General features: G+C 35.7%; 1 protein-coding gene and 1 pseudogene across 1 annotated transcript in view; one reads left to right on the top strand and one right to left on the bottom strand.

The window, feature by feature from the left end:
- The window catches only part of BRIP1 (BRCA1 interacting helicase 1), a 207,437-nt gene that overhangs the window by 26,608 nt on the left and 165,296 nt on the right, over window positions 1-15,533 (bottom strand). The window contains 1 exon segment of the mRNA XM_019817574.3: window positions 11,369-11,481. Coding sequence (XP_019673133.3) covers window positions 11,369-11,481 — 113 coding nt within the window.
- On the top strand, window positions 9,257-10,083 carry LOC101089812 (annotated as a pseudogene).

A 15,533-nucleotide genomic window follows, 5' to 3' on the forward strand; every position in this document is an offset into this window, starting at 1 on the left:
AGGACCCTGTGACAATGATCATTATTCTTCATTCCTTTGTTTTCAATTACTCAGACTGGATAATCTCAACGGACTTACCTTTAAGTAAACTGATTCTTTCTTCTTTCTGGTCAAAACTGCTGTTGAGTCCCTCTAATGAATTTTTCATTTGTTATTGAATTTTTCAAATCCAGGATCTCCATCACTTTTTTTTAAGTTTTATTTTTTTATTTTCAGAGAGAGAGAATCCCAAGCAGGCTCCACACTGTTATTGCAGACCCTGACACATGATCAGGGTCTTGATCACATGAACTGTGAGATTGTGACCTGATTCAAAACCAAAAGTTGGACGCTTAACCAACTGAGCCATCTACGTGCCCTTCCATTAAGTTCTTTTCACAAATTCTATCTTAGGGGAGCCTGGGTGGCTCAGTCATTTAAGCGTCTGACTTCAGCTCAGGTCAGGAACTCACAGTTTGTGAGTTTGAGCCCTGTGTTGGGCTCTGTGCTGACAGCTCAGAGCCTGGAGCCTGCTTTGGATTCTGTGTCTCCCTCTGTCTCTGCCCCTCCCCCACTCACGCTTTCTCTCTCTCTCTCTCTCTCCTTTAAAAATAAATAAACATCAAAAATTCTGGGGCATCTGGGTGGCTCAGTTGGTTAGGTGTCCAACATCGGCTCAGGTCATGATCTCACAGCTCGTGGGTTGAAGCCCCGCATCAGGCTCTGTGCTGACGGCGCAGAGCCTGGAGCCTGCTTCGGATTCTGTGTCTCCCTCTCTGTCCCTCCGCCAACTCGTGCTCTGTCTCTTTCTCTCTCTCTCAAAAATAAACAGTAAAAAACATTAAAAAAATTCTATCTTATTATTGATTCTACCTTCTTTTTAAAAATTCTATTTGGTGAGGGGCAGCTGGGTGACTCAGTTAAGCATCCGACTCTTGGTTTCAGCTCAGGTCATGATCTCGCAGTTTCATGAGTTCAAGCCCTGTGCTGGGCTCTGTGCTGACAGTGTGGAGCCTGCTTGGGATTCTCTCTCTCTCTCTCTCTCTCTCTGCCCCTCCTCACTTACACTATCTCTCTCAAAATAAACTGAAAAAAAAAATCTATTTGGGGAGACATCATTTTCATAGTTTCCTATAGTTCTTTAGACAGAATCTCCTTAGTTCTTTGACTATATTTAAAATAGCTTTACATACTAACTACCTCAGGGACACATTCTATTGATTGCTTTTTTCCCATGTGTATGGGGCAGACATTCTTTCTTTGCATATGTCAAAATTTTTGTTGAAAAAGTACATTTTAAATAATACAATATGGCAATTGTAGAATTCTGATTCTTCCCTCTGCTCAAGGATTTTTGTTATTGTGACTTTTAAAAAAATGTTTCTTTAAAGTCTGTATTCTATCATGTGTGACCATTGCAAGATCTACTCAGTGATCAGTTAATGAGTAGACAAAATTTTCCTTAAACATCCATTACCAATATATGTCTTATTTGCCAAGAGGCTTTGCATGTCTTTTGACATGCTTTCGATCCTCAGCCAGGCAGGTGACAACTCTACCTTAGTCTTCACTTCCTGTTTCAACACAGCCAGAGGTGAGAGCACAGGGCCTTCTCAGTCTTTCTTGAGCATGTGTACATCCCTGGTTATATGCACCATTGTACAAACAGGCATGGCCCACTAGAGTCTGAGAAATACATCAGAACTTTTGAAGCACTCTATGGAGACCTCAGTTCCTAGCTTTTCCCATTAAACTGTTTAGTTAGCTTATTATTTGCCAGAAAATTTAGTCACTGTCTCAGGATACTGTGAAATTTAACAACTAATTGCCTGGGTGAACTCCTAGTCAGGTCAAATAAAGATAGCCTTGTGAATGGGGTCTTCCAAGAAATGGGGTCTTATGGAAGAGAGGTTCCATAATGACAATTCTCCAGGAATAAGATCCAGCTGCCACTGTGGCTAGCAGATTGCTTGCTTTCACCATGATTTACAACTATTATGAACTAGGAGAAAGGGAAATGGGAACTGGGCAAGTGAAAATGCCATAACACTCACTGTTCTTAATGAGATTCGGCCATTTTCATGAATGTTTCCTGGAATGCTGTAAACTGGTTAATTTACAGTTTTGAAAAAGTTGATTCTAACTATTTTGCTTATTTTCTCATTCCTTTGTTAGAGATTTTCAGAGTTCTTTTGTCATTTTTGTGCATCTAACCAAATTTGTAAATATTTTGTTACAAATATTTTCATCTAAGTTCATGACAGATATTAGTCTGTAGTTTTTCTCTTTGTTTTTATATTGTCTTCATCTAGTTTTGGTAGAATAGTGCTGGCCTCATGAATTGGGAAGGGATCTATTTTCTAGAAGAAATCATATGGAATTGGTGTTATTTCTTCTTTAAATGTTTGGTAATATTTATTAATGAACCTATCAAAGTGATTTTTTTCAAACTACAAATTAAATTTCTTTACTAGGCAGAGGATTATTCAGGTTATCTATTTCATCTTGAGTGAGTTTGGCATTTTGTGGGTTTGGGGGAGTTAGTCTATTTCATATAAGTTGCTGAATGTATGCATATATTTCTTCCTATTATCATTTTAACATCTGTAGAGTATATAGTAATATGACCTCTTTTATTCCAGATACTGACCACTTGTGGCTTCTTTTTTTTGTCAGTTTACCTAGAGGTTTATCAATTCTATTGATCTTTTTAAAATCGATTTTTTAATTTTTAGCTTCACTGATTTCATTGTTTTTTGTTTTCAAATTCATTGATTTATACTTTTATCTTTATTATTTCCTTTCTTCTGTTTGCTTTACATTTATTTTGCTCTTCTTTTCCTAGCTTAAGATAGAAGCTGAGATTATTGATTTTTTCTTTTTCAAAATAAGCATTTAATGATACAAATTTCCCACTGAGCACTGCTAAAGATGCAGCCCACATATTTGGATGTATTTTCACTTTTGATTAGCTCAAAATATTTTCTAATTTTCCTAAGACTTTCTCTCTTACCTTTCACCTATGCATTATTTAGAAGTATGTTTTTAATTAACAAGTATTCAGACATTTTTTTTTCTGTTATGTGTTACTGATATCTAATTTAATTGTTTAATTTCATTTTGGTCAGAGAATACTATGATTTCAATTCTTTTTAAAAATGTAAACTTTGGGGCACCTTGGTGGCTCAGTAGGTTGAGCGTCCAACTCTTAATTTCAATTCAGGTCATGATCCCAGGGTCAGGTCCTGCATGGGGCTCCATGCTCAGTGTGGACCCTGCTTAAGGTTCGTTCTCTCTCTCTCTTTCTCTCTGTCTCCCCAACTCGTTCTAAGATTAAAAAAAAAGTGAAGTTACTCATCCAGGATATCATTTATATTGGTAAATGTTCCCTGTGCACTTGACAAAATGTTTATTCTAATATTGTTGCACGCAGTGTTCTATAATATCTATTCAATCCAGTTGGTTAATAACATTGTTCAAGTCTTCTAGATCTTTATTGGTTTTCTGTCTACTTTTAGTATCTGTAACTGAGAGAGGATATGAAATCTCTAGCTATACTTGTGAATTTGTCTATTTCTCTATTCAGATCTGCCAGTAGTTCAAATATATTTTGAAGTTTGATTTTTAGGTGCATACACATTAAGGATTGTTGTATTTTATTGGCACATTAGCCTTTTCATCATCATAAGATTTTCCTTTTTAATACTCCAGTAATACTCTTTGCCCTGAATTCTACTGTCTGATATTAATATAGTTATTCCAAAACGTTCACTTGTATTTTGAATTCTATTCTTCTTCCCAAATCTGCCTATTTACTTTTCATAGCACTCAAACAGCTGTTCCATGCATTCTGTCTAGGTTTTTAAGACAGTATGTCTCATGCGTGCTCCATCTTATCTAGAGTTGAAACCTCCAGACTACTTTTTAAAAGTTAATTTTAACTTTGCACAGGCACCTGGGTGGCTCAGTTGTTTAAGCATCAACTTTTGGTTTCGGCTCAAGTCATGATCTCACTGTTCGTGAGATCAAGCCCTATGTCAGGCTCTGTGCTGTCAGCACGAGTTTGGGGTTCTCTCTCTCCCTCTCTCTCTCTGCCCCTCCCCCACTTCTCTCTCTCTGATTCTTTTACTAAATAAACTCTAAAAAATAAGTAAAAGTTAATTTTAACTTTGTAAATTTTAACTTTTAACCAAATACACAAGTATAGTTTAAAAGTCTAATAATAGTATAATAGTTAGAATTAAAAAAAAAAAAACCCAAACAATTCTTTTTTAATCTACTCACATCCTGTCTCCAGTTCCCAATCCTCAGGAAAAAAAAAAATCCTTTAAATATGTTAGTTCTTCCACTCATTTACCTCCATGTTTCTAAATAACATTTAGAACTACTACTACTTCTTGGTTTTTAACTTTACACATTATGTAATGACTTTTCTTATTACAAGATGTTCATTTTCTTATATCACTGATACTTCATCATCTCTTCATTTTCCTGACAGTTATACCACAATTCTTGTGTCATCAATATTCAGTAGATTACCATTTACAGGTGAGTTATATTGTACACTACGATTATATTTTCTTTCTTGTACAAGATTTTTTGGTCTGCCCTAGAGTTAATAACTGTCTCTCTCTCTCTTTTTTTTTTTTTTTTGCTTAATTTTCTATGTATTCTATCATTAATTCCCAAACTTTGCCAAACTGTAAAAATTCTTCTCAATATAATTAAAATCTCCACCCTTAGAAACAAATCTAGACTGGCTACTATGGGACTGGTGCACAGCTGTCACCCCAGAGCATCCTTTCCTAATTTGAGAATTTCCTTTTCTTCTATTCTAGGTTGGAACTCCAGTTTCCTAAAACCTTGATATTCCTCTGTCTGAATTTTCTCTTATTTGATGAAGCATATCTTCCTGTAGCATCCTGAGAAAGTGTACATTTGAAGCTAATGTTTTAAATCTTTCCATGTTGAAGGCTTTATTCTATCTTAGAGCTTATTGATTGTTTGGGTTGTATAGAACTTCAATTGCAAGTCAAAATTTCCTTCAAAAATTTGAAGATAATTTAAAACTGTCTTCTAGCTTCTAATGTTGCTTTTTAAGAAGTCTCTTTCCATTGTGATTCCACGTCTTTTATAGGAGACCTCTTTGTTCCCTCAGGAAAGTTTTAGGACGTTTTCTTTATGTCAGGTACTTTGAAACTGCATGAGATGCTTTGGAGCTTTTCTCTTACTGGTACTTGAGTGGGCCTTTAAAAAAATTTTTTTTTTCAACGTTTTTTATTTATTTTTGGGACAGAGAGAGACAGAGCATGAACGGGGGGAGGGGCAGAGAGAGAGGGAGACACAGAATCGGAAACAGGCTCCAGGCTCTGAGCCATCAGCCCAGAGCCTGACGCGGGGCTCGAACTCACGGACTGCGAGATGGTGACCCGGCTGAAGTCGGACGCTTAACCGACTGCGCCACCCAGGCGCCCCTGAGTGGGCCTTTTTAACCAAGAAATTATGTCCTTCAATTCTGAGTGTTTTTCTCGGATTATTTCTTTGATAGGTTTATTTCCTCTATATTTTCTCTCGTCTCTTCATATAGGTTTCCTTTTTATCAAAAGTTGTCTCTTGAATACTGATGTTTAAATTGTTTAGTTTTTCTTTTCCATTTTCTACCTTTTCGTCATTTTGACCCAGGAAATTTTATCTTTTAAGCCCAATTCTGCATTTAAAATTTGCTCCTATCATGTTAATGCCTAGAAACTTTTCTTACAATAAATCTGTTCTTGTTTCATGGAGGAAATATCTTACCTTTCTATGTATATTATTGTTACATTTGTTTTGTATTTTCTTCTAGGCAGAGGTTGGCCCACAAAGAAAATCTGGTCCATACCTTGTTTTTATACAGCTTGCAAGGTTGGAATGGTATTCACATTTTTTAAGGATTAAAGAAAAAATAAAAAAGAATATGCATGCAGACTGTACATGGCCCCCAAAACCTAAAATATACATTGTCTGCTCCTTAACAGAAAAAATTGGCCAACCTATGTTCTATTGTGCTGTTTATGTTTTCTACAAGTTCTTCCACCTTGTTTTTCTTTTGTTGGTATAGTTCTGCTGGTGTTTTGTTCTGTATTTTTCATGATGCAGACTTTCTTTGAGTATCAAATGCTGACTGGTAGTTCTGCCTACATGGGTGTGGCTTATAAACTGGGAAGCTTTGCCAGAGTAAGGTACTCTGGTAGGAACAGGACCACTTTGATACTATTTTACTCACAAGGTAGTTATTATCCCTAGAACTGTACTTTCCTGACTTGGAGATGTAAGATTGATTATAAGCCTATTCAGAGCTGAGAAGAAAAGGGGGGTGGAGTTCTCACATTCAATAAACAGACTTTCTTAACCCCCATCTTTTATGCATCCTTAGCTACAGCTGGAGTTGAAGAATATATAAACTCTCTAGTATAATCTCTCCAGAGAGTAAATCTCAGTGGAGGAGGGAGCTGTCTACTTATAGGAACTGGCAACCAATTCTTTTGTGATTAACCCTACTTCAAATGATACTTCAGTGTCCCCACATCCTGAGTTTTTCCATGCCTGAATCTGAAGGATCTTGTTGGCTTTGCAGCAGCCTTCTTTTGCCTGCTAAGTCACTCAATCATTCATTTGTTCTCCAATGTTCAAAATTTGTTGACATCTCATCTGTTATTGTCCCCTCTTCCACTCTTTTTTTTAACTCTGTGGTTGGACATTTTTATTCCTTTACTATCATGGAATTTTGAGAGGGGTGAAGGTTAATATAAATATTTGATTTTTCCAGAAAATCTAAAAAAATCTAAATTCTATATAACATTCTTTTTTTTTTTTAATTTTTTTTTCTTTTTTTTCAACGTTTATTTATTTTTGGGACAGAGAGAGACAGGGCATGAACGGGGGAGGGGCAGAGAGAGAGGGAGACACAGAATCAGAAACAGGCTCCAGGCTCCGAGCCATCAGCCCAGAGCCTGACGCGGGGCTCGAACTCACGGACCGCGAGATCGTGACCTGGCTGAAGTCGGACGCTTAACCAACTGCGCCACCCAGGCACCCCAACATTCTTTTTTGATATTAAAGTAATCCATAGGTTCTCAGGCATCACACCACAAAATTAGGCAGGAGAGGAAGATGGATACTGCCAATATTATAGAACAGTGATGAAAATCAATGGAAAGTCAGAGTGCCACTCTATTTTTGATTCCACTTTGGTTTATTTTAAAGTGTCCTATGGTAGAAAGGCATTTAAGTTAAAAAAAAAAAACAGTTCAGAGAAAAAGAATTTCACATTTTCTTTTTTCCATTGTTTTCATACTGCCTTGTTCAAATGAATTATGCCCACTTCAGACAAAGATTATACTTTCAGTAAAGCAGACCTTTTAGGAAACTCACAGTGCAGTTGTAACCTGGTCACAAAACCATCTGGTGCATTCCCGAAGGCTGTTATTACATTTCATGGACTTATATTACTTCAAATACTCTAACAGTCCCATGTGGGCTTAAAAAGAGGATTTAAAAAAAAACTTAATTTGTTTCTGCTTACTTTAGACCTTCTAGACTTATCCCTTGTAAGAGGAATCCTGATTATAAGTACTTTTTATGTCAATCAATACACATTATGAGTTTTATCAAGTGATACAAAACACTCACTTGATTTTTAAATAGATATGTTTCTTTGTAGTAAGTTGCTACTTGTTGATACTGTTTCTCTCAAAATCAATACAATGACAGTTGGACTATCAATTTTTTAATTAATAAAATACTAAAACTATAGCATTATATGTAAATATTACAAATGTATTTTTAATGAAAATTCTAGGAAAAGTATGTTTTGAACCTTTAGAAGCTCTCTGGACAACATGGTATAGTGGCAAAAGTATCAAACCCACCATTTTCCACGAATTCAAAAAGTATTTATTGAGCATCCATACCCTAAGCTGAGACACAGTTGGTTGCTAATGATGTACAAATGTATAACACGTGTTTAAGGAAGTAGGCAGATATATAAATAGGCTATTACAACACAGTAAGATATATGCTATAATAGTAATAATGTATAAACTACTATGGGTTTCCTAAGGAGTAAATCCTCAGAAAAGTAAAAAGAAATTTTCATCAAGAACATAACCTTCAACTGGTTTTGATTGGTAAATATGCCAAATGAATTGTATAACTTGTATGCCAAGGCAGAGAGTAATGATGGGACATGGTATGTTTATTAGTAAAAGATTTTATGTTTAACAGTGAAAACTTCAGCGCATAAAGGTAAGGTCTAAGGATGAAAAAGCAGGTCTTGAGGTTTTAAAAGTAGGTGGGGGCCAAGATGTGAAGGCTCATTTAGTAGTATGTGAGGTTAGATAAGTTATTTCATCTCTTACAACCTGTATAATATATGTAGAAAAGATTTATAAATGACAAAGTAAATATATTTTTGCTTCAAATGATTTCTTAAAATTCAAGACACTGCCTACATTAAAGAGGAAAAATAATCAACTGAGGTAAGAATATTTATTTTCCTAAAATTAAGTATAGTGACTAAAATTCAGGAATATTAAATAATATTCAAGCTCCCATAGAAACTATTTGCTGAATATTAAAATACAAATAAAAGATGACAAAACATGTTGATCACCAGGGAGAGACCAAGTAAGCAGATGAAATGCTTCAAGAACAATTTATAATGCAACTTGATGCCAAGTACCAATGGGATTTCTAGGCAGAGAAGGGCAGCAGCTTAACCATATCAGATTAATCACAGAACTGAATCATTCAGGTTGAAGGGAAACACCTGCAGAATATCGGAAGAGGGGCACCTGGGTGGCTCAGTCGGTTAAGTGTCCAATTTCGGCTCAGGTCCTAATCTCACAGTTTGTGAATTCAAGCCCTACATGGGGCTCTGTGCTGACAGCTCAGAGCCTGGGGCCTGCTTTGGATTTGTGTCTTCCTCTCTCTCTGCCCCTCCCCCACTCACGCTTGGTGTCTCAAAAATGAGTGTTTAAAAAAAAAAAAAAATTAGGAGTGCCTGGATGGCTCAGTCGGTTAAGTGTCTGACTTCAGCTCAGGTCATGATCTCACGGTTTGTGAGTTCAAGCCCCACGTCAGGCTCTGTGCTGACAGCTCAGAGCCTGGAGCCTGCTTCAGATTCTGTCTCCATCTCTCTCAGTCCCTTCCCCACTCACCCCTGTCTGTGTCTCCCTCTCTCTCAAAAAATAAACATTAAACAAAATTTTTTTTAATTAAAAAAAATAATGGGGTCTTCCCTTTTGAGGCCATTGCTGGAGCTACAGTGGTCAACATGAAGTTCAATCTGTTTGTGACCTCTGACCGGAGCAAGAACCATAAAAGGCATTTCAATGCACCTTCCCACATTCACAGGAAGAGTATGTCTTCCCCTCTTTCCAAGGAGCTGCAACAGAAGTACAACGTTCAATCCATGCCCATCCCAAAGGACGACGAAGTACAAGTTGTGGAGGACACTACAAAGGTCAGCAAATTGGCAAAGTAGTCCAGGTTTACAGGAAGAAATGTGTTATCTACATTGAACAAGTACAGCGAGGAAGGCAAATGGCACAACTGTCTACATGGGCATCCACCCCAGCAAGGTGGTTATCACTGGACTAAAACTGGACAAAGACCACAAAAAGATCCTTGAACGCAAATCCAAATCTCGCCTAGTAGGAAAGGAAAAGGGCAAATATAAGGAAGAAACAATTGAGAAGATGCAGGAATAAAGCAATCTTACATACAATATTAAATAAAAAATGTTAAAATGGGAAAAAAATAATGGGGAAGAAAGTGGGTGATGTGTTCTTGGGACTTAAATCCAGTTATTGTAGTCTTATGTCATTAGCTATCTGTAAATTTGAACCCAAATGCAATCTAATCTGCTTATGTGAAAATGGACTAACTAATGAACAAGATACTTGAGAAAAATTTAAATTCTGGATTTGGCTAGGTCAGATAATGGTTAGCAGTGGGTCTTCTGCCTGAACTGAATAGATGTCAAATGGTCATGTTTTCATGATTTTATTATTTTTTTAAATATTTATTTTTATTTTTATTTATTTTTGAGAGAGAGCAAGCTGGGGAGAGGCAGAGAGAGGGCAAGAAAGAGAATCCCAAGCAGGGTCTGCATTGTCGGCACAGAGCCTGATGTGAGGCTTGAACTCACAAACCACGAGATCATGACCTGAACCAAAACCAAGTGGGACACTTAACCAAATGAGCCACCCAGGAGCCCCTTATGATTTTATTCTTAACCTGTGTTCTTCTATTTTAATTATCTGAGTGTCTTATAGCCTCACAGGAAAATTACATGGCTTTAACTAATTATAATTTCACAGAGAATATGAAATATTAAATTATATTATTAAAAATATAAGAATTACAGTGTTTATAAATTAAACGTCGATGTCCTACAATATGAAAATTATGCTATAAAATGGTGATTTAATAACTAGTTGTACAAAACACAAATCTTAATGGACCAGAATCCTTAGAAAAGAAGTATTACAATTAAATGTTATTATTAGTTGATGTTAATTCTTTAGTACTACGAGTATAGTTTGTTTTATCTCTTCTTGAATAGTTTGCTTTATACCCATAAAATCATCAACTGGGTTCTGATGTTCACAAGGTAAAACTTTTATTGTTTGAGATAGTGAACTTCTATAAACATTTATGGAGTACCTCTTCTGTGTGACATTCATTGATCAATTACAAATCTTTACATATTTTTTAAATCCTTTATTTTTTAAGTTTGTTTATTTACTTTTGAGAGAGACAGAGAGAGCAAGTGGGGGAGGGGCAGAGAGAGGAGGACAGATGATCAGAAGCATGCTCTGTGCTGATGGCAGAGAGCCTGATGCAGGGCTTAAACTCACCAACTGTGAGATCATGACCTGAGCCAGAGCTGAATGCTCAACCGACTGAGCCACCCAAGTGTCCCAACCACAAATCTTTAAACTTTAGCAGAGTTTGTAGTTTCATTTGTTCCATCGATTCTTTTTAGCTTTCACTTGTGACATCTATCATTAAAAATATACCAGTTCCAGGGGTACCTGGGTGGCTCAGTCATTTAGGAATTGGACTCCTGATTTCAGCTCAGGTGATGATCTCACAGTTTGTGAGTTTGAGCCACACATTGAGCTCTATGCAGATGGCACAGAGCCTGTTTGGGATTCTCTCTCTCCCTCTGCCCTTTCCCGACTCACATGCATTCTCTCTCATAAACAAACTAACCAGTTCCTAAGGTTCTAGTGAAATACAATTCTATCAAATTTATTATAAGGATTAAAGTAGCAAGACTATCGCTTCTACAGCCCTGACCAAAGGTTAATATTACAGTTACATTACATGAAATTTCACTTACCTGCCTAGGGCCTGGTTTAAGGCCCTATATGCTTGAATTTCATACCATTGACGACCAGGTAAAAGACCTCTCAGTTTGGAGTGCTGATCATTGTACTGTCGCTTTAGTACAACCTAATAATTTAAAAATATTAAAAATATAGTAGATAATTACGGCTCAGTTAAAAAACCATATTAACTTCCAACATTCTGAATCATTTTATTAGGGTAGAGAGATTTTGTTTTTTAGTATTTCAGTAATACATTTTTTTTCAGTTCATTTAAAACATGTTTATTCATCCTTACATTCCCTGAACTCCTACATGCAAATAATTAATTAGCTGTGTGATGAAATCAGTTTTATTGAGAAATAATTTACAGGGGCGCCTGGGTGGTGCAGTCGGTTGAGCGTCCGACTTCAGCCAGGTCACGACCTTGCGGTCTGGGAGTTCGAGCCCCGCGTCAGGCTCTGGGCTGATGGCTCAGAGCCTAGAGCCTGTTTCCGATTCTGTGTCTCCCTCTCTCTCTGCCCCTCCCCCGTTCATGCTCTGTCTCTGTCCCAAAAATAAATAAATGTTGAAAAAAAAAAAGTACAATTAAGTGGCATTTAGAGCATTCACAATGTTTAAAAAAAAAAAAGAGAGAAATAATTTACAGAGAATAAAATTCACAAACTTTCAACGTACATGTAGATGAGTTTTGACAAACACATAGTCACGTAACCACCACTACAATCATAATTAAGAATATTCTTACACCCTCCTAAATGTCCTTTCTATTCCTTTTCAGTCTCTCTCCTTCACTGCTGACTCTGTCAAACAATGATCTGCTTCCTGTTTTGCCTTTCCTAGAATTCCATGTAAATGTTATTATATAGTATGTAATCGCTTGTTGTTTTCATTTAGCATGATGATTTTGGAATTCATTCATGTTGAAATATACATCAGTGGTTCATTCTTTTATGTTTATCCAGCCTGATAATATCTGCTTTTTTGATTGGGGTGTTTACACCCTTCACATTTAATGTAAATATTGTTATGATTTGGTTTAAATCTACAGCAGCAGAACACACATTCTTCTCAAGTGTGCATGGAATATTCTCCAGGATACATTATATCATATAAATCGTATAATGTATCTTTTACAACATCAATGGTATGAAATTAGAAATCTATTAACACAAGGAAAACTGGAATGTTCACAAACATGTGGAAATTAAATAACACACAACTGAACAATGGGTCAAAGAAGAAATCAAAAGAGAACTTAAAAAATATCTTGATACAAATGAAAATGGCAACACAATAAACCAAAACTATCAGATGCAGCAAAAGCAATTCTAAGAAAAAAGTTTATAGCAATAAATATCTACAGTAAAAAAAAAAAAAAAAAAAAAAAAGATCTCAGATAAACCACCGAACTTTCCACCTTAAGTAATTAGAAAAGGAAGAACAGCTTAATCTCAAAGTTAGCTTAAGGAAGGAAACTAAGATGAGAGCAGAAATGAACTTTGAAGCTAGAAAACAATAGATAAAAATCACTGAAATGAAGAACTGGTTTTTTGAAAAGACAAAACTGATAAACTTTTTGCTAACTAAGCAAAAGAAAAGGTCAAATAAAATTATAAATGAAAGAGTACATTTCTGGGATAACCCGGAAGGAATGGATAGATTCCTACAAATATACAACATACTAAGACTAAATAATGAAGAGAAAAAATCTGAACAGATCTATAATAAGCAAGAAAATTGAAGCAGTAATCAAAAGTCTCTGAACAACAACAACAACAACAACAAGAACAAATCCTAGGACTAGATGGCTTCAATGGTAAATTCTATCAAGCATTTAAGGAAGAATTATCACTTTTCCTTCTCAAATGCTTCCAAAATATTGAAGAGATGGAAAAACTTCCAAACTCATGTTAAGAAGCCAGTACTAATCACATACCAAAGCCAGATCAGGACACTACAAGAAGAGAAAATTACAGGGTTATATCCCTATAGGATAAACACTGTTGCAAAAATCTTTATCAAAATACCAACAAACTAAATTCAACATCACATTAAAAGGATTAGATACATGATCAAGAGGGATTTATTCCTGGAATGAAAGATTACTTTAACTATACATAAATCAATAAATGTAATAAACCACATTAACAAAAGGGAGAACAAAAATCATATAATCATCTCAAAAGAGGCAGAAAAAGCATTTGCAAAAATTCAACATCCTTTCATGATTAAAACTCTCAATAAATCAGATATAAAAGGAATGTACCTCAACATAATAAAGGCCATATATAACAAGCCTACAGCTAATATTATACTCTGTGGTGAAAAGCTGAAAACTTTTCTTCTAGTATCAGGAATAAGATAAATGTGCCCACTCTCACCACTTCTAGTCAACAAAATACTGAAAGTCTTTGCCAGGACAATTAGGCAAGAAATATAAGGAATCCAATCCAGAAAGGACAAAGTAAAACTTTGTTTGCATATGACATGATCTCATATGTAAAAAGCCCTAAAGACTCTACCAAAAAACTGTTAGCACTAATAAATGAATTTAGTAAAGTTGGAGGATACAAAACATCATACAAAAATCAGCTATATTTCCATACACTAACAACAAACTATCCAAACAAAAAGAAAAGAAAAGAAAAAGAAAAACAGTCCCATTTACAATAGCATCAAAAAGAATAAAATACTTTGGGATAAATTAAACCAAGGAGGTGAGGAGCACCTGGGTGGCTCAGTTGGTTAAGTGTTGGACTCTTGATTTCAGCTCAGGTCCTGATTCCAGAGTCATGAGATTGAGCCCTGTTTCAGGTTCCACACTGAGTGTGGAGCCTGCTTAAGATTACCTCTCTCTCTCTCCCCTGCTCACTCTCTCTCTAAAATAAAAATAAATCAAGGAGGTGAAAGATCTTTACACTGAAAACTTTAAGACATTGATGAAAGAAACTGAAGAAACACAAAGAAATGGAAAGATACTATGTTTATGCATTGGAGTAATTAGTATTGTTAAGATGTCCTTATTGCCCAAAGTGATCTTCAGATTCAGTGCAATCCCCCTCAAAACCCAAATAGCATCTTTTACAGAACTAGATGAATGGTAACTGGCTAGTAACCCACATGAAAAGATACTTAACTTTATTAGTAAACCAAGAAATGCAAATTTAACAATCCCACTGTTTTTATCTGCAGAATACTGACAAATATTTACCACAAGTGTTTCTATTTTCCTACAAGTACAGATAGATAATATGTGCAAGGATATTCATAGCATCTTTCTACTAAAGACAAATAAGAAACAACCTAAATGTCTAATTATCAAGTGGATAATTAAGTGTTATATTACATTTATTCTGAGATAAATACTAATTAAAAGAAATAGATTTATATATTTTGACATGGAAATTTAGCCAAAATATATTTTGTAAATAAAAAATCAAGTAAAATACACACACACACACACACACACACACACACACACACACACAGTCAGGTATAATGTTTTTAAAAAGGACCATGATTTAGAAAGATGCCAATTCTAAACCAACTCCCAAAATGACTTAAACCAAAACCCTGACAAAAATGACAGGGGAGACAGAGTTTAAAGATTATGTACTTTGAGGGATGCCTGGGTGGCTCAGTGGTTAAGCATGTGACTTTGGTTCAGGTCATGATCTCGCAGTTCATGAAGTTTGAGCCCCACACAGGGGTCTGTATGGGAGCCTGAAGCCTGCTTCAGATTCTGTGTCCCCCTCCCTCTCTTTGCCCCTCCCCCACTCATGCTCTGTCTCTGTCTCTCTAAAAAATAAACATTAAAAAAATGTAAAGATTATGTACCTTGAGCTTTTCCAGAGTTCCCCTAAAAACCTGTCTAATCATGCCCATGTAAGTTCAAGATCATCAGCTACTAACCGAACTACCTACAAAAAACAAAAATCAATATTCTTCAGAGAATAACAGAAAACAGAATCTCTATAATGTACCATCTACAATGTCCAGTGTACAATAAAAATTACTAATAAAAGTGTGAGCCATAATCAAAGAAAAAAAGAGTGAACAAAAACCAATCTAGCAAGGGCCCAGCTACTGGAATTAGCAAAGACCTTGTTGTAGCCGTTATAAATATATTTAAACAACTTAAAAATATATAGCTTAATAAATGAACTTTAGAGAAAT

The sequence above is a fragment of the Felis catus genome, chromosome E1, assembly GCF_018350175.1.
Source record: "Felis catus isolate Fca126 chromosome E1, F.catus_Fca126_mat1.0, whole genome shotgun sequence".
NCBI classification, from domain to species: Eukaryota; Metazoa; Chordata; class Mammalia; order Carnivora; family Felidae; genus Felis; species Felis catus.